Here is a 20371-nt window from a genome sequence, read left to right as displayed (position 1 = left end):
GTTTGCAACATTCTCAGCTGATGATATTATAACACACCAATGATATGGACGGTAAATTAATTAACCAGCTTGACAACTATTGTTATCCAATGTTTTGAGCCTGTTTCATGTTGAAACAACATATCAAAGATGCAATATGTCTATTGTTTGTTGGATAATGAAAGTTATGTAATCCTCAAGCAGTGAGGACTTCCTGTACCATGTTATATCCAGAAAATGGTATTATACCTTCAGAGTAGGGATGACATGAGTAAGTTGTATTTCCTTGCCAGTTACGTCCACAGTGCGGCCCTGGCTGTCTAAGATAAGAGGTGTCGGCTTGTTGATCACCTCTGGCCGGTTCAGTCCAGGGATCTTCAACACTCCTGTTGACAACTTCGACTGTATCTGAGCCTGTCATGAAATGATCATTTCATCAATTGGTTTTATAAATTATAAGTATAAGTTTTTCAACCCAATCACAGGATTATTTAAACATTAAAAATTACACAAACCTGTAGTCTTTATATGCCAAGTCAAAGTAGGCCTATGTACTAAAACACCAAAAGAATGTGCATCCGAATTGGTTGTCATTAATGTTGATAAATACAAAAATACTGATGTTTGAATTTAATTTTTATTACAATACAAAATAAAATCTCATTAGTAATAATAAATATTTAATCAAAGACACAGATATTATATTGGTGTAAAATTTTATGTTATTACGTATAAACTAATATGAAAATAACAAGGATAAGACTATTTGTAATATATTTCCCATCAGCATATCATTGTATGCTATGTTTAATTAAGATGCATAGATTTGGTTCATGAGTGTCATATACATCAAAAATATGAATACTTGCATATTGACTCAAATAATTTCTTAAAGGTTATCTATATAAGATAATAAAAATCTTCAAGTATTTTCTGGAGTTTTACTTTAATAATAAAACTCTTGTTTGTGTTAGAGTTTGTGATTTTGTTTTCACACATGTACTACTATTATTTTAGCCTTATTTTAATAAATTTTTAACAAAATAATTACTTTTATTCTTCCTTTATTTTTAAGGTTTCTTTAGTAATAACATTAGTAATGTTACGAACAACATCCAAACTAAAGTTGTCCAAAACGATAAGAGTACACCATCTCACTCAGAGATTTTATTAGGAACTAGATATAACGAATAGTACCTGCAGCTGAGCAATTTTCTTGGCTTTCTCCTCTGTTCTCTGTACAGAGACAGAAGGTGGTTCCAGGCCCTTGTGTCGTGTGTCGCTGGACCTCAGAGCACTCAAGGCTTTTTTGCGTTCTTCAATCATCTTCTGGGCATTGGCCATCATGTCTTTGATCTGCAATAATGACATGAAAATTTGTCAATTGTCCACCTTATTGCAATATTTTCAGTAAAAGTATAAAAAGGAATAAAAAATGTCATAAGACTGATAGCAATATCGATATTGAAATGGGAAGAATCATACATGGTCTGAGGGATTTGTAGGAAATATTGGTGAGAATCCAAGAGACGAGAGGCTAAGAAGAAAAACTTGGTTTAGAAATAACTCCTGAATCCTGGCTGTTTAGATCAAACTGACTAACTTGAGTTATACAAAATTAATCTGTATAGAGTGTGTAAAGAAACCTACACTTTAGTAGACAATTTTTATTGAATTTTAAGTTAATATCATTAGAAACTTGTCAATAATGTATTTTGATACACCTTAGCTACCTTTAAACTTCAACATAATACATTTTTTAACATAACGTAGCCATTTTATAAAGAATTAACTGAGTCTTAATGAGTGAACTCCTGTTTGTTGTTGAGATTTTTTTTCCTGCTGATATGCCCATTCCCTACATTTATAGTTAAGATGATTGAACAATACACAGTCAGCAAACAACACAGTAATTTATATCAAACAGTATAATCTTGTGTTCTAAAAATATTTTTAACCTTAAGATTTTGTAATGCTGACACACCAAAGTACACTGGTTATCTCTTTAACGTATAAAATTTAGAGATTGCTTAATTAATAATATATGAGTTTGTGGTTACTTTCTTCTTCTGTCTCGATTTTTATTGCTAATTGTCATCTTCTTCAACAAATCAGAAAACAGATCTTATAATTATCTTAGAACCATCTCTGTTTACAAACAAGCAGCACCTGATTGATGTTGGCTTGTTTAACTGAGACTGGAGTACGCACATGACTCTGGTTTTCACGTAGAGCTTGTAAACTTCCTGATCAAGAAAGTGTTTCAGATTCAAGCCATCACTGACATCCTGGCAGAGCAAACACACATAATCCATAACACATTAATAGGAAGACTCTTCTTGCTTATGGCTGGGGCACTCTTGAATGGGAGACAAACCAAGCAAACGACTGATGATGGATAGGGATAAGGATAAGGAATTAGGAGAGAGTCAAAGGTCAAATCCAGGACAGTTAGTTGGTCAAAATTACTTACTTTTCTAATATATAATGGTGTTGAAGATGGAGTAAGAATTGAAACGCTGCTTCTCACTCTTACAAACTTATTAAATTTCATATTGTGTCATATTTCCTAACCTTTTTGCAGAGATTCCTGCAATTTTTCAAGGCCATTATATTGTTATAAGCAATTCTATGAAATGATCAGAGTTCAATTAAGTGTTCAGAAAATACAAATATTTGTCTTTAATCGGTTAAGTTCAAGTAAGAACTAAGACCTTCAAGAGATTTTGATTACCCTCCTCCGCTTACTGAATACTGTAACTAAAGACTAAAAATTATAATGAATTTTGATGACAATGTGTGTTAAAATCTATTTCCAATATATCTTTTGATAGCAATGGCTTTCTATAGGTTTTAAAATAAATTTCAAACTATGAATCACAATCATAAATTACCTGGTTAGGTGACAGTTGTTCCTTGGCCGATTTCTCTTTAGTTGACTGTTCTTTTGAAGACACAACACCGTTTTCTTCAAATTTGGTCTTCTTACCTCCGTGGCTGTCACCCTCATGATGTCTTTTTTTGGAAGATTTCGGTTGTGTGTTTCTCATGCCATCCAATATCTCAAATATCCGGTCAGCAAGTCTCGATGCCTTAGATGTCTCCAGTAACGAACTAAGTTTGTCTGAAAATATTTTCAATAAAAGTTACTGACATTGATGCTTTATGTGTCTACTGATTTAAATTAAATTAAATCAAACCAATAATGGAATTTTTTGGAAATTACTCTTAAATCACTCAGAACTGGCACAAACACATATAAACCAAATAAAATTGTACCACCTTACTCTTTTCAAAAAGATAACACTTTTTAATGCTACCCAGTATGTAAAAAAACTTCATAAATCAACATGGTATGGGTGTTGGCCAAACTTTCCTCATGTTCTGCATAAATGATTACTATGTATGACAAAAATATATCTGTATAATAATGTATACTTACTAACTAAATATATTCTAAACTATAAAATAAAAAGAAATTGCTAAATTGATTGTTAAGTGTTAATCTCAAGAATGACTAGACCAATTTGGTTAATTATTTTTTTTAATAATTTCACTGAAGTCTGAGGAATGTTTATAGGATTCAAGAAAAAACCAACATGTGTAAAAACTTTTAATGCAAAACTATGTAGTCATTTAGTGAAGGTAAAACAAAGAAGGGTTACTGTTGGAATATTTTGAAATGCTATATTTTTACAGGTCCGCAATTTGTTCCACGGTGTTCTCAAAAACAAAGCCTTAAGAGGAAAGCAAAAGTTGTGAGTTAAAGAAGGATGGTAAATCAAATTGTCCATCTGTGTATTACATTGTGGATGGACAGAAGAAGGATAAGTTTCTAGCTGACTCCAGAGCTTTACATCACATGTGTAAATATTTCTTTCGCACATACAACTCATTTGCTGAACCAGTTGTCATTACAGTGGACAATAGTGAGGTTATTAATGCCCTTGGTGAACATACATGTCACAGTCTGTTAATGTCACAGTTTGACATTAACAAAAACCAGTTTTAGAAAAAGTTTAATATGTTCCTGACATAGGTAAGAATTTAAAGTTTGTGAGTTTCTCAGTTGGGAAGTGTTACATTTTCAAAGCCTGGATGGATAAGTGTTTTTTTTTTTCATGAAAAACATAAAAACTCTGGTCAAAGCAAAAATGAACTTTATCAGTTAGATGTGGAAGATTTGATACAAAAATTATCAAGCTCCGAAGCAGCTGTGTGTTGTACCAATGTGAAGAAAACCTTTCTGGACTGACACGGGTACCTTGCCCATCAGTACAAAATACTAAAGGTTTTAAAATATAGGAATATTAATTTTGGCATAGAAGATCAGTTTTACAGGAGATGTGTTCTTGGTAACAACATACGATTATCAATCGCATTCGTACTGTGAAACTTACCAAACCAGGTGAAATAATTAGTGCAGATCTCAGTAGGCCTATGTAAAATGTATCTATTGGTATTGTATGGTATTTAAGGACTATTTCAGAAAGTGTCAGAGACTGAGGTGGCAGAATGTGCAAATTTTTTTTCTACAAATTTCAAGTTTGCTTTCTGATTGTGGGATCTTCATGAGAACTGCCATATAAACTAGAGGAAATAGTTCCATACACATGAAATGAGAATACTTATTGAAGCTGCATGTAGTATGTTATATTCAAACAAAGACTTACATATATGTGATTATGGGCATAAGCAATGAACACGACGGTATGTCATGTGATTGATCGTACTGGTCCTACAAGTGCAGAGCAAACACTATACAAACTGTGGTATAAGAAAGAACTGGCACCAGTTGGCCATTTGAAAGTAAGTGTTACGTACATGTACCGAAGCAGAAAAGACGGAAGTGGTGAGTAAAGTCAGTGTGTGGTAGACTTGTTCGTTACTATGATAAAAGAGATGGATGTTGAGTGTTCGGTGACCAAAAGATTGTAATTAGTAAGGATGTTGTAATTAGACTTAAAGAGACAAATTGTAATGTGCCAGAAAAATCAAAATAAGCTTCACTCAAAGTACCATTAGAGAATGAACAAGATATTCTAGATGTTTGTTATTCAGGAGATGTCAGAGTAGAGGGCATAGACACTCATATTGAATATATGAGAGAATGAACTGACAGGAATGAGAGTGATACTACTGCTGATATTGGTAGACCAGTTTGACAAGTAAACCTTCAGAGTTTTTCAGGATTACATTTTACTTGCCGATACTTGTATAACTCTGAACTCCTGACTGGTGACACTGGCAAGTGGCAATGGAGGATGAGATGGCATAATTGCAGGGAAATTATGTTTTTGATCTGGTGATGTTGCCACCAAAGAAAAAGGTTACTGGTATTAAATTTGTATTAACGAGAAAAGAGGACAAATACCAGACCTGTAATACGGGATTGATTATAGTGAGATATTTAGCCCTGTAACTAAGTTTGACACTATTCTACACTGTTGAAATGTTGTTGCCCTAAAAAATATGTGCTTTAAGCAATTTGACACAAAGACAGTGTCCTTATATTCAAAGCTAGAGGAAGATATTTGTCAGACAGCCAGAAGGTTATGACGATCAAAGTGGAAAAATATGAAAACTAAAACAGACTTTGTATAGATTGAAACAAAGTCCTAGGTGTTGGTAAGAATAACTAACAAAATCCGTAACAGAATAAGGTTTTAGTTACAGTAAGTCGGATCCATGCTTGTTCATATAGAACAGGAGAGGTGAAAAAGTTCTCCTATTGGTCTAAAAGCACGTTCAAGTTAGCAAGTTTCTGATCTAATAGATCATCTCACAAGCAAATTTTATTTGAAAGTGACTGATCCTGGCTTTTAACTGGATGTTGAGATTCATCAAACAAAGGATACAGTGATCCTAAGCCAGAGGTCATACAGAATCCGTATGCTAGAAAGGTACAGAATGTCTGATTCCCACCTTGTTGGAATGCCTTTGAGTACTAGGTGTGAAAACATAGATGCAGAAAACAAGACTCTTGGTGCACATTTACCATTTAAAGAAGCAGTTAGAAGCTTGTTGTTTGTATGCCATACAAGACCTGATATCAGGTGTGCCTTGAGTAGGCTATAGTGGCTTAGAAGATGCATTTTCTTTCCACTGAGGACTGGGTTGATGTGAAAGACATCTTGCGTTATCTAAGAAGGAAAAATGAATCACACTGGTTTACCCACAAGGTAAGAAAACTCTTCATTGATAAAGTGATGCAGATTGTGCCCAAGATGGAAAGAAGAGAAAATCTCGTCTAGGATGCTTCTTCGATGTTGGAGCTGTGCACTGGGCTTCGTTGAGGCAAGACTGTGTAACATCATCAATGACCGAAGCTGAATTTGTAGCTGAATTTAACAGCTAGGCAGATTGTTCAGGTTGAAGCAACTTTTGGGTGAAATCTACAAAAATTATATTGAAGCTGACAATACTGGAACATTCCGATTGTTGAAAATTGCCAAAAAAAGATGACCAGATTGCGGATTTCCTGACTAAGAGAGTTTCTGTTGCTAGGTTGAAAAATTTAATCCAGCGTTCTAGTTGGAGGGCAAACTGAACAAAAACTCTGTAGATTTAATTTTGCCAGTTAACTACATGTTTTACACAGGCACATGCACTTTGAATCAGAAATGCAACAACAAGTGCAAAAACTTATGTAACAGCCAGTCATAATTTCACTTAACCTCTGATTCTCTTGACCTGAACACTGAAATAATATGATGTATATAATACATACTTACTTCCTCTTCAAAACGTACTCCATCAAAAGTGCTTTCACTAAAAAGGCTATAGACTTTGACTTCTAAAATTGTTTTTAAAACCACAAGTAACTGCTAGAAACTATTAAAAGTGTGTGTGTGTGTGCGTGTGTGCGTGTGTGGTGGGTGTGTGGGTGCGTGCGTGCGTGCGTGCATGCGTGGGTCCGTGTGTGTGTGTGTGTCTATAGCTCATGACCTGGACATATCATTGTCATGTGCTGAATGTCACTTCTGGGTCCATAATAATTTTGCCGTAAAACATTGACACCACCGTTATATTACTCAATGGGTCATATAGTGCAATATCATAATACTGTATTAAACCCATTGCGGATCATATTGTTTTGGCGTGCTGGCACCAGCGAGCACGAACTAATTTACGGTCAGCGGCCGAACGAACAGCAATGGTGCGCCACATCGTATTGCTCGATATTGTATACTCACTTCATATCTACGTTGAACTGGATTCCGGTTTATAAAAATATCTCCATATATATTCTTAAAAACAAAATAATTAAATACAATATATTTTTTATATATTGGCTTCTCACTAACTGACTCTCACTAACACTCTCTAATAAATATCGATCAAGTTCAACCGATCGTAATTTTTCCATTTCGATCAGCACATATTATGACACGCAAATTATAACATAAAATGCAATACTAGTTACTATTATAATAACAGCTGAGGAAAACAACCAGTCAGAAGCGCTAAAAAGCAGAGAGTAAACTCATATGAATGATTTTTTAACTTCGACATACAACTGCGATCTGTGGGATATTTATAAAACTTTTGAAAACTCTGAACGTAGACCGTTGTTAAACATTCATAGCTGACAAGTGAAGACAATCGCCCAATCTATCAGAAATTAATAGAACTATTTGGAGGGAAACTTAAAAACTGACCGCTTTTGAGACCTGAGCTCGTCATCGTGCAGCCAGACCTAACGGACCGGGAGCACAGCTCGTCAGTGATCCACAATGGGTTAATCTATTCACGGAATTAATGAAGTTGGAAGCTGATCTGAAAGTGGCCAGTGAACAACCTGAAGACTGGCAGCAATAAATACGAGAATCACCTTGTTTGGTACTCTTACTAGCAATGCTGTGAATGAAAATGAGATAAGGGGCAAAAAACGCTGAGGTTATCATTGCCCTTAAGAAAGAATTGACACCTACTCGTATTTGGTAGTGTCAATTAGGTACATAAAGATTACATTGTGTATAACAAAAATAGGAATTACGACAAGTAGGTGAGTAAATAATTTATACGGTACTTAAAACTAGATAACAATAAATATAACAAGGGAAAGACTGTAGAGAGGTCTTAACCTATATAAGGACTAAAAGATAAATAGAACATAAATAAGGACAAGGTACATAACATTAATTAAATAAACTGTAAAAACTTAACACAATTTACTGCCACCAAGTTAGCTGTAAAGGGGCTAATTTGGCAGCTGTCAAGATAATGATACATAAAATTAAATAATAAAGTTTATAAATATTAACAACAATATATAATCGGAATAAATAAGTTTAACATTATATTATATTTTATTAATCAGGGACGTTGCATTCAGAAAACACAGCAATCTTTGAGTTGACGTCTCGTCATCACAAAGAATATCGTTCAATGAAGCCGGCAGATTCGAGTTGCGCCTATGTACCGAGTAGCGAGGGCAGTCAATAAGCACATGTTTAACAGTAATGACAGTGTCACATGTGTCGCAGACCGGAGGATCATCTCTACTCATGAGGAAACCATGTGTGAGAAGCGTGTGGCCTAGCCGCAGGCGATACAACACAACCTCCTCACGACGACTCGGGCGGTTCGCTGTCTCCCAGAGTCCAACACAGTCTTTAATGCGTCGTAACTTGTTGTTAACGACTGCCTGCCAATCGCTATTCCATTTGGCCTTCAGTTTGCCCTTCACTACCGGAATAATGTCGGAGGAAATCATCCGTGCGGTGTAAGGCTGGAGTTCTAATGCTTCTTTAGCTCCTCTATCTGCCAGCTCGTTTCCGGATACTCCAATGTGTCCAGGTACCCAGACAAGGAAGACAGCAACACCTTCGGACTGAAGGAAAGACAAAGAGTGCCATATTTCGCAGATGATAATGTTTTTTGAAAACATGTCGCTGATGGCTTGTAAACCACTAAGGGAGTCGCTGCAGATAACCAAAGTTTTAGTCATAGGAAACGTTATATTTAGGGCCTTTTTGATAGCTGTTAATTCGGCCGTGAAAATGGAAGAGTTGTTGGGGAGACGAAATCCGTATCGTCTTACCCCAGTGACAAAAGCACATCCAGTTCTACAACGTTCCTTTGACCCGTCAGTATAGACAACATCGCAAGGTGCAAGGCTGCCTAGTATTTGACGGAATTCTTGTTGGTAGACTGTTTCTGGAGTGGAGACTTTTTTAAACCTAGAAAGATTTAAAATAATTTTTGGCATTGAGACGTGGTGGGATCCAGGGTGGGATATCACATTGATGAACGATTTTAAACTCGTAATCGTTTAGGCCTATTTCATAAGCGTAGGATTTGGCCCTAACACCTAAGGGTGAAGGAAGATTTGGTCTCGCCAGGAAAGAATTATAGAGTGGATTTCGCAGGACCGGTTCAAACGCAGGGTTTTCTGGCTTCCCTGAAAGAGCGTGAACATAGTTTAGGAACAGCTGCTGCCGTCTATGCGAAAGAGGGGGTTCTCCCGTTTCTGCGAGAAGACTGTTAATAGGAGAAGATTGAAAAGCTCCAGTGGCCAGTCTTAAAGCAGAATTATGGACTGGGTCAAGCATTTTGAGAGCACTGGGTCTTGCGGACCCATATGCTTGACATCCATAATCTAGACAGGAACGGATGGTGGCTTTGTAAAATCTGAGCATACATGTTCTGTCAGCCCCCCATTTTGTTCCGCTTAAAGCTCTCAGTATGTTCAAGCGCTTCACGCATCGATCTTTTAGGTCTTTCAGGTGAGGCACCCAAGTTAGCCGGATATCAAATGTGAGACCCAGGAATCTGATATTGTCACAAGTAGTGATTCTCTGACCCAGCAAAGAGAGCGTTGGCTGCTCAACAGTACGCATTCTGGAGAAAACGATGGCTTTTGTTTTAGGTGGCGAAAAAGAAAAACCCGTAACTCCGCACCACTGCTCAAGCCTGTTGATGGTAAGCTGTAAAGCTCTCTCCCCCACCGCTAGCTTCTTTGTAGAGATGTAAATAGAGAAATCATCTACAAACAGAGAACAGCGCACAGGAGGGGTAACGCAGGACGATATGTTATTGATTGCAATGGCAAACAGAGTACAGCTTAGAACGCTACCTTGTGGAATACCATTTTCCAGTGTGAATGAATCGGAAATGGTTGTCCCAAGTTTGACCTGTATGGTTCTTTCCGACAAGAAGCCCTGTATGAAAGAAACCATGTGGCCCCCTACACCCCAAGATATTAAAGCATTTAATATCCCCCTTCTCCAAGCTTTGTCATAAGCCTTGGAAATGTCGAAGAATACCGCGATCAACTGTTTTCTTTCAATAAAGGAATTCAGGATTGCTGATTCCAAGGCAAGTAGATGGTCACTTGTAGACCGGCCTTATCGGAATCCGCACTGGGAAGGTGAAAGAAGATTATTTTTCTCCAGAAACCAAACAAGACGTCTGTTGACCATCCTTTCGAGTACTTTGCAGAGACTGCTAGTAAGCGAAATTGGTCTATAGCTTCCTGGAGAAGTTCTATCTTGGCCCGGTTTTTGGAGAGCGATAATGTGTGAACGACGCCAAGAATTAGGGAATGTGTTTTCTAAATATATTCTATTATATAATTTTAGAAGATCTTGTTTTCCATCCTCCGTCAGGTTCCGCAACATGGCATAATGTATGTTATCGGGATCTGGAGCAGAATTTGATGTCGCCTTTAGTGATGAATCAAGTTCATCAATGGTAAAGGGAAGGTTTAAAGGAGAGTTGTTATTAATATTTAAATTTAGAGGATGTCTTTCTGTATTTGTTTTGAAATTTTGGAACTCCCTATTGTAAGATGACGTTTTTGAAATTTCCGCAAAATGTGAGCCGAGTAGATTGGAAACTGTCAAGGGATCAATTACCACATCGCTACCATTTTTCAGAGCAATAAAAGAAGGTGGAGAGGTCTTACAGCAAACAGATCGAAGCTTCCTCCAAACATCAGATGCAGGAGTTGTTCGTTTTATTCAATCTGTGTAGTCCAGCCAGGACTGCCGCCGTCTCTGTCTAAATACCTGTCTTGCTTTTGCCCGTGCTCTTCTGTACCTACTTAAATTTTCTTCAGTCGGTGATCTGTTGAACTGTCTTAAACATTTTCGACGTTCCTTTAGAGCCGCCGAACATTCTTCAGACCACCAAGAAACATGGCGTTTGTTTGGTGAACCCGAGGATTTTGGAATGCTCCGCTCTGCGGATGTTATAATATTGGATGTAAATAATGTAGTGGCTGTATTTATGTCGTTTGATTGGATATTAATAGTTTGAGAAATTATGTTCTTTTTGTACTCGTTCCAGTCAGCCCTCTTAATTTTCCACCTGGGGCACCTGCCTGTCGAAGACGGAAAGGATTGAAAAGCCACGGCAATGGGCGCATGGTCACTCCCTGACAGGTCGGAAAGTACGGACCAATGCACTCAAGTTGCCACGACCGGACTGCAGATTGACAGGTCAATTGCCGACCATATGCCAGTCCTAGGGCACATGTAAGTGACCGACTCGTCATTGAGAACGACTGCTGCCACTTCATCCCACAATCCCGCAACCATGTTACCCCTCCGATCAGAATGGCTGGAACCCCAAGAGCGATGGTGTGCATTGAAATCACCAACCATCAGGAAAGGAGACGGGAGTTGGCTGTAGAGATCACGTAGATCATCAAGAGATAAATCAAAAGGGGAAGGTGGAATATATATGGAGCAGATGGTTAATTTAAAAGGAACGTCAATTGAAACTGCTACTGCCTGGAGGTTTGTGACGATGTTCAAGGCTCTAGCATTTACAGAAGAATCTGCTAGAATAGCCACACCTCCACAGGCAATTTGATGGTGATAATCTAGGCGAAAGATGTCATAACCATTTTGTTTGAAATGAGTATGAGGAGACAATTTTGTCTCTTGTAGGCAAATAAATTTAGGTTTTCTTGTATTTATAAGTAATTTTAAGTCTTCAAAGTGGCTTCTCAAACCATTAATATTCCATTGTATTAGCATTTTATATTATATTATATACTTGTATTTTATTTTGTGCTAGTTAATCGTAATTTTTTTCTTTGTTTAGATACAGGACGGAAGTTACCATGAACAGTTTGGAACTCTGTCTGCATCTCCAAGGGATCCTCAACTATATCATCGTCAAGTGATAATTGTGAGGATCTGGACGAGGATGGATTAGTCTTTTTTACTAGGAGTTTGGATCTAGTGTCTGATTTTGTTTGTATGTTCTTTTTTAGTTTGTCGGCGAGTTTTTTCCTCTCTTCCAAAGATAAGGCGGGTTTCGTATTTTGTTGCACCTTATCTCTGAAAGTTGGAGTAGCTGTTGAGCGACCTTGAATCTGTGTGTTGGACTTAATATGGGGTGTGTGGACTGCTTGCGAAGGATTACTGGTGGATGCCAACAGATGTTGTCCGGTACCGGCTGCAAGCTGCTTAACCAAAGCGGCAACCTCCCCTGTTAAATTGAGTACCATACCCTCCAAAGCGGTACATGACGTGCACTGTGCGGATTGGACTGGGGCTGAAGCAGCTTCGGAGTACGAGACTCCCTTTTTAGGGGTTGGAGCGATTCTTCTCCTATACTCTTTGCGGGCTTCGTTAAAGGAAAGTTTGTTTAGAGTAACAATTTTCAAAACTTCCTTTTCCTCTAAGTAAACTATGCATTCCTTAGAGGTCACTGCGTGTTTACCATTGCAGTTCACGCATCTGACGTCGTTCTTGCATCCGTCTTCTTGGTGGCCTTCATCGCCGCAACGGGAACATGTCTCAGGTCCCGAGCACGTCTTAGTAGTGTCCGAATCTCTGACAACGGAAACACCGCTGCGGATTTTTGAAGTAAGGCCGTACAGTCAGGGATAAATATCCAGCCTTAATAGTTTTTGGCGGTTGGGGAATGGCAAAGGTCAGAATTAGACCAGGAGTAGGAACCTTTCTCCCATTCTCCGTCCGAAGCATCCTGACCACATCGGTCACCATTTCACACTGCAGCTCGTCCTTGATTTCCTCCTCACTACACTCCATCAAGTCACGGCAGAAGACGATCCCCTTGGAGGTGTTCAGTGAGGAGTGCGGTTGAACGACGACTTCCACCTGATCAAAAAACCTTGTCATCTGAAGGAATTTCTTGGCTTGGATGTGGTTGGCAGCCTCCACCAAGATAGTTCCATTCCTTAATTTGCTTACAGATTTAGGCTGACCGCCTGAGGAAACAAAAGCCTTGTTAATAAGGAAAGGACTAACCTTCGTTAGAGTTTTGCCCTCATCCTTATGACTCACGATTAGGTATAGTGGAGTTGGAATGCTCATATTTTCAGCTCTTACTTTTTCTTCCACTTTCCTTTGTTTTATATACGATTCATTTTCAGAATCTGACAACTGTCGCTTTTTCTCTGGATCGTTGTCTCTTCCTCCGAATTCTTGCCCTAAGGGTGGGGTGGTTTGAATATCCATAGATAAGTTCACCAGCGCATCGTGTTTAGTAGTGCGGGCCGATTCACCGGGAGCGGGCATGCCCTCGGGTGTCCCACAAACCGTAGCTTGGGGGACAACCCTACCTCAGTTCCCCGAGGCCCGGTTTCCATCGATTACCAAGTCGGGAATACGCGCACAACTTGGACTCGCACGTGGCAACAGGGGCTCCGACACCCCTGCCTACTGAACACTTCCTGACCAAGGACCGAAGTGGCTGGCTTCTGAACCAGTACATGACTTACGCCTCAGCACAGACAAGCTCACATCAGCTCTCACCGACACCAGATAGGGCATCTAGTGCCGGCTAAAGCACTCCCAGCGAGCCATGTACTGGAACGGTCAGAGGACGGGTACTTAAAAGACCCTGGAGGGGGATTTGGTGGGAATTAGGAAATGGTTAGGTGGGAAGAGGCAGTTTAACGTCATACCCAGGACGTGAAGATGAGAGAATTTTAGAAAATAAATGACTAACTTTTAATAATAAAGCATATCTTAATGGTGTATTTTTTATCAACTTCAAAAACAAAAATATGAAAATACACAATCTGTTTAATATAAATACCCATTTTAATTCTTGAATACAACTTGATGCATGTAAATCGCCTGATAACCAAAATAACAAAAATCTAACATTAAAAAGTGGGACATTTTGAATATTCAAAAACGTCAATAGCTAAATTCCATAAAGAATTAATATTGCAATAACATCAAAACAACTCTTAATATTGTGAGAACTAGACACTTTTCTTAACATCTGAAATTAAATAGTAATACAGATTTGGGATTTAAGATCAGATAGTTACTGAAACAGATGAGAACTCAGAGTCCTCATATTGCACTTCTAATTTCTTCAATTACTGAGTAAAGATTTGTACATAACTTCAAACATACATGATTTGCATTTTTCAAACTAATCTTATTGTACAAACTAGTACTAAACCTAGCCGATGTTAACAGTTGTTAAATATAGACTATATTGTAATGTACCATTGCTTCTACTGATTTATCTTTTTATATAACAAAGTGAATCCATGTAATTATTTTGTTTCTTTTGAAAATTAAGTAATTCTAACAGGATTAAGTTCCAAGAGTTTGTACTAGTTGGAGTTCCACGATAAAAGTATGGATTAAGTTCAAATAAGAGAAGGGTTAAATAGTATTAATCAGACTATTACTTCCGTGATCCAATGATTACCTTTTTTGAGGACTATCTAATCTTAAATAGTAAACATTTATCACAAACTCATTCAAATTCAACACAACATTAACCTCCACCTAGTCTTGGAAATGCACAATTTTTGTAACATGCAACGTCATGTAAGCAATGAATTTACAATGGATAAACTCACCAGCGGTTTTCCTCTTATCATAACCAGAAGCAAGGCAATTCATTGCTGTTGTGACAAGAGTGGATTCATGAAACCCAACACATTTTTCAACTGCTTTATCAATGTGTGGTTTCATTTCTTCCGTTTCTTTTTTACTGAGTGCCATTGTAAATCTGAAAAAAAATATTTTATTTCATCAATAATAATTTATTTTCCCAAACAAGAAAATTTACAAAACATCATTTACATTAATCATTCACTTAAAAGAAAATACAAACAACAAATGTCCATTTAACTTGTCCATAAACTTCTTAACCGTACAAGGAGGAAGTTGGTTTTTGGTTTTAGGGAGTCAATGGCTGTTTGGACTTCGTCTTGCGTGACTGGTCTGAGCTGGAAGATATAATTTGTTGTTGATGAGTCTGGTAACATATTAACTCTTGTGTTATTACTATTTTGAAGTGTTCTTTAAGCTATTGTTGAGAAAAAGTCATTCAGATAGTTAGAAACTTCTATTGGGTAGTCTACTACTTTGTTGAACGTTGATTTCTTTTAAAACATCTATTTTTTAAATTTTTATTTATGTTTTTATAGTTTTCTGTAAAAGAGAATATAATAAAAGCTGTAAATCTTTTCAGAAGTATTTCAAATCTTATTTTTTTAATTCGCATTCAAATACTTTTTGCAACTATTGTATGCTTACTCAAGCTTTTAAATAATCTGGTTATTTTACCTATATACATCATCTATTAAGTATAGCTAAATGAATTAATTGTATTCATCTATGTAGGAACATGTGATTCCAAATACAGTTGACTATTGTGTTGTACTGTTTCAATTAAACTTACCAAGAAGGTAAACATAACCGAGAAACAATACGAGATCTGTTATTATAGTAATTGTGACTTTATTAGTGCTGTAATTACATTACTTTTATAAAATAAAATGACAAATCCAAAGGTTTTATTCAAAAGACGGCTAGCCTATTTCATAGAAATTGACATAAGACCACGATTATTCCAGATGACCAATCTCTACAGATGCAAAACCAACTAACTTTGCCCGCTACCCCTAGAAAAATGTGGCAAATATAAAAAGGACCTATAAGCCTACAAATATAAGAATTCACTTCTAGAACCTGAAATGTGTGAAATAAAACATGTGTACAAAGATTAAAGTAGAAAAGATTTCCTGAATAAATGTTTGTATGGGCATACTCAAAACGTCAATGAATCATTCAATAACATTGTTTGGAGCAGAATCCTGAAAACAATTCTGTAGGCATAAAAACTCTTGAGTAGTTTTAGATGCAATCATATTTGTTAATTATGGAAATTTGGAAAGGATAAGAGTTTTACGGGAAATAGGTATACAAGATTTGGGCAAATATACAATTTTAGGTCTTCAAAAGTTTGACATGGTTTGACTAAAAAAAAACCGAATAAGGCTTTGAAAGAGATAACAAAAGGAAACCAGAGTGTAAAAAAGGAGGCTACAATGTGAAGAGGAAGAACTAAATAATTACTACTGCCCAGGGGGTTTTCAATTCATGCATTTACCTTTTATTGTTTTTATTCATTTTTCATATTAAATGTGTCTTCTGTATGTTTTTACTGTTTGTCAGAAAGTTTACTATTTTAAAGATAAAAGACCCATTTTCTCAAGTGCTACAGATATGAAATTGTTATACAATGTATAAAACAGGTTTATAAAGATGTGAAACTAAAATAATTAGCAATATGACAACAAATGCACCTGGAATAAAATAAAATATTAAAAAAAAATTATTTTAGATATATTTTTTAAATTCATATCTTTTATTATAGAGTTACAAGCATAATCTTAGTTCAGTAAACTCGCAACATAGTAATATAAAACCCGTATAAATTTCAAAGTGATATCTGTAATGGTTTTTGAGATAATGGGTCATAAACTTTGTACATTTTACATGGGCTCTTATGGGTCATTCAACTCCTCTTGTATGTTTGAGAAAATGTCGTGCCTCATTAGGCTATGCTTGATTTGAGACTCCTTTTCAAAATGAAATACAAATAATAAGCGGTCGGATATATTCTGCTAACAAAAAAAAAACAAAACAATCTCGATAATAAAACAAAGGTATTTGATATAACTAAAACAGAATAGAAATCTAAACATGCTGCATAATACCCAAGCACAGACTTTCCTTCAATATATGTTTTAAAAGCTCACACCCTTTTTAGGAGAAATTCTCAAATTTCCTAAAGCCATATTACTGTTTTCTATATCAATTATGAAACACTGATAATTTGATTATAACATGGCAGTAAACTTACTTTTCTCAAAAAGATTTACAATAGTTTCAAAATATACAGTGACTTGGACTATGAACAATTTTTTTAGGCAGTAAAGCATCTTAATCTGATGGTCAGGGGCATTTCTGATACTTGCCCAAGCTCAGATCACGTTGGACAGCCTCGCACCCCTGATCATGGGATTTGGCAGGGTTTTCTATCTCACTCCCCCCACAAAATAAGTTGGGGGCAAGAACAATTATTTTTTGTGAGTTTTCTAGAAAATAGACATTAAAACTGCAGTATAATAAGCGTCCAACACTTAAGTGATCAATACTGAATCGTGAATTAGAATAATTTACATGCTGTCAGACTATTATACTATTATTTTCCCTGTGAAATAATAGTAACAGCCCAAACTTAGTATAAAGAGAGTTGTTCTATTTTATATAATCTAAAATGCATATATATCTTTGACATAAAAAACAATAGCTTCACATAATACAATCTTAAAAGTCTATAACGTAATTCAGTTCAACGTTATTGTTCCAAAGCAATTCAAACAAAGTTAAACCATCTGTGTGGTATTTGAGTAATGGCTGCTAGAGACAGGATATACTGTTGTTTGTCAATACCTATTATAAAATAACATATTGAGTTATTACGTTCCTGTGACCTGTTACCGTGATGGCATGTTAGTATACAAAAATTTCACTAACTCACTACACTTTAACATAGACTATTAGTTTTATATATATATAGAGTATATATATATAATATATATATGTATATAAATTTATAAACGGGTTAATTCGAATTTGACTATACAACTCAATTATTGGGTACTAAGAAGTCCTTATTTACTATTTGTTATTAGGCTATACATAGGTATAAGATAACCTAAAAGCACAGCGCCCACTGCGACCAGCCCGATCTTTTTGTGAAGTCGCAATACACGCAATCAAATGGATACCCGCCTACTGCTGCAACCGGCCTGGCCCAGCCTTTTATACTCTGTCAAAATGCATACGAACAAATGGACATCTGCCCATTGTGAGCGGCCCGGGCGAACTCTGCCCACACAGCACTGGCACATTCGCCCCAAGAGCCGACCGAGGCCGGATAGGATGGGCCGGGCCGGGCTGAGCTTGACCAGGCCGGTCACAATGGGCGCCATGCTTTACAAGCGCTCACATGATCTGAGCTTGAATTCGAGTACTACCTCAAGGATTGGTTTTTCCTTTTTTTGCAAGCAGTGAGGAGGCGCCACCAACCTCACACTGATGGCCAGGGGCATTTCTTTTCGGTATTTTCCCGACTTCAGATCACGTCCCAGATCATCAAACTCCTACGTCAGATCACGTTGTAAGATTTAGGACGTGATCTAAGACTAGGAAAGTAACGATTGGAAATGCTTCTGGCCATCAGTATAGACTTCGGTGCCACCTTACGCGCCACCCAGCACTCCTGGAAAAAAAAGAAAAAAATCCCTCAAGATAGTACCTAAATTCAAGCTCGGTCATGTAAATGCTTGTGAAGGTTATGTTTAACTTTGGTACTACTAGTAACACATTTACGATAATCTATACTAAACCTACTTATATCACATTAATAACATTGCATAGTGTAGTAATATTTCCATTTCTAATACATGCCTCATTGCTTACATGAAATTGTCTGAGCTGTTACCAGCTACCAAGTAACCCAAAACTAAAAATTTGCTATGATAACATTCATTCAGCCCGGCGGTTATTGAAACCACAGTATCCTGGTAATAGGTTACCACTGAATAACCTGTTACTGACACTAATACTGCAGATCTGTAATGGCACCAAGTGGAGTCATTATGCACACGATTTATTTGTGTCAGACCCATTTATCCTTCAAAATAGTAAAGAATAAGTAAACGTTATACTGTTTTGTTTGTTATATTTTGTAAATACACAACTAAACGGTTTTTTATTCACCATAACATTTATACTTTTGTAATTTTAAATACAACGTAATTTGGTATAAGCGAGTAATATAGCGAGGATTCTTTACTCATGAGTATTGTGGATGCTTATTATACTGCAGCAGACATTGAAACACATTTTATCAAAAACTGAGGATAAAATTGGAAATAGGAGGTCCTATAAAACGTACATCATATAGAGTAGCCTATTTACTGTTGGGTATAGGAACACACCAGCAAAATTTCATAAAATGATTCTGGGAACTAACCCTAAAAACCTGAGAGACACCAATATATCTTAAGTATTATTAGCAGGATTCCTTTGGTAAAATTCATTAAGCAATCAATTAGGCTAATTTTGAAACCTTGAAAAGCTATAATTATGCATTTTCCAGAATAAAAACTATGAAAACCCCTGAAGCCTATGACAAATAACGCTATGAGTTATAGGCATTACATGTGTACAAGAGACTTAGTGAACCACTACATGAAAACCAAAACTGGCTTTGCCCATTACCTTAAGAGATTTCTGAATGCCACTTTTAGAGTTAAAACCCATTGTTTTACTATATAGAACACAAATTTACAAGCATAATGCCATCTCAACTTCTTCAAAGGTTTATAAAGTATAGCTTATTAATAGGTTTATTAACTAATATTACTGGTATACTAACTATACTAAATAGTATAATGTATTGTAAATAAGCTTAGCTAGGTCTACAATTAGGATCTTAGGTTTAGGTTAACATTACAAACAAGGAATGAACGAGAAACATGAACCTTACCGGTTAAATTTAAACAAATAGCTGTATCACTTTTCAATAACACCACATTACTAATTCGCTTCGAACTGAATAATAGTTACAGTACCTTATTTTATAACAATTAATACAAATAAACTGATCTCTGAAACGCTCTGTAAATAATTATCTATCTCTCTTACGTTTTGCCTCTAACAGTTCAGCTTTTTTTGTACGTTAACCTAGTTTTTGTGGCTGTGTAGGGTATGAGTCAGGCTTTCGAATCAAACCATAACGTTTCATTGTACAACTTTATTATAATTATTTATTCATATTTTCCAGTTTTAATCTACTTTTTGTTTTTGTTTTTTGTTATAGTTCCCTAGTACAAGAAACAACAATCTTTCAAGATTTGCTTTCAATCATTCGTTATGTAGTTAAGTATATAGATAAATAATTTAAAGAGATATGCCTACTGTTTTCTGCTTTCATCAGAGATGTGTATTTCGCTATTCAAATACGACAAAAATAGCTGTATCAATGATCATATTTTAAAATTATAAATCTCAATGTCTTCAAAATTTATAAAATCATCGGGTATTTTATTTATTTATTTATTTATTTATTTATACAC

General features: G+C 36.3%; 1 protein-coding gene across 2 annotated transcripts in view; it reads right to left on the bottom strand.

Annotated features, from left to right (window-relative positions):
* Window positions 1-20371, bottom strand: part of LOC124371465 (U4/U6 small nuclear ribonucleoprotein Prp3-like) — a 47705-nt gene that overhangs the window by 22663 nt on the left and 4671 nt on the right. The window contains exons 1-5 of one of the 2 annotated variants that reach the window (XM_046829800.1): window positions 19783-19963; window positions 14792-14943; window positions 2874-3103; window positions 1177-1335; window positions 229-393 (exon numbers count right to left, since the gene is read on the bottom strand). In XM_046829800.1, coding sequence (XP_046685756.1) covers window positions 229-393; window positions 1177-1335; window positions 2874-3103; window positions 14792-14936 — 699 coding nt within the window. In that variant the 5' untranslated portion in view covers window positions 14937-14943; window positions 19783-19963. Of the gene's footprint in view, window positions 1-228; window positions 394-1176; window positions 1336-2873; window positions 3104-14791; window positions 14944-19782; window positions 19964-20371 lie in introns of those variants that run through there. The other variant, XM_046829807.1, reaches the window with a different exon arrangement.

Source organism: Homalodisca vitripennis, chromosome 1 (genome assembly GCF_021130785.1).
Source record: "Homalodisca vitripennis isolate AUS2020 chromosome 1, UT_GWSS_2.1, whole genome shotgun sequence".
Classification (NCBI taxonomy): domain Eukaryota; kingdom Metazoa; phylum Arthropoda; class Insecta; order Hemiptera; family Cicadellidae; genus Homalodisca; species Homalodisca vitripennis.
The sequence above is the reverse complement of the archived record's forward strand: the minus strand, read 5'-3'. Positions and strand labels throughout refer to the sequence as shown.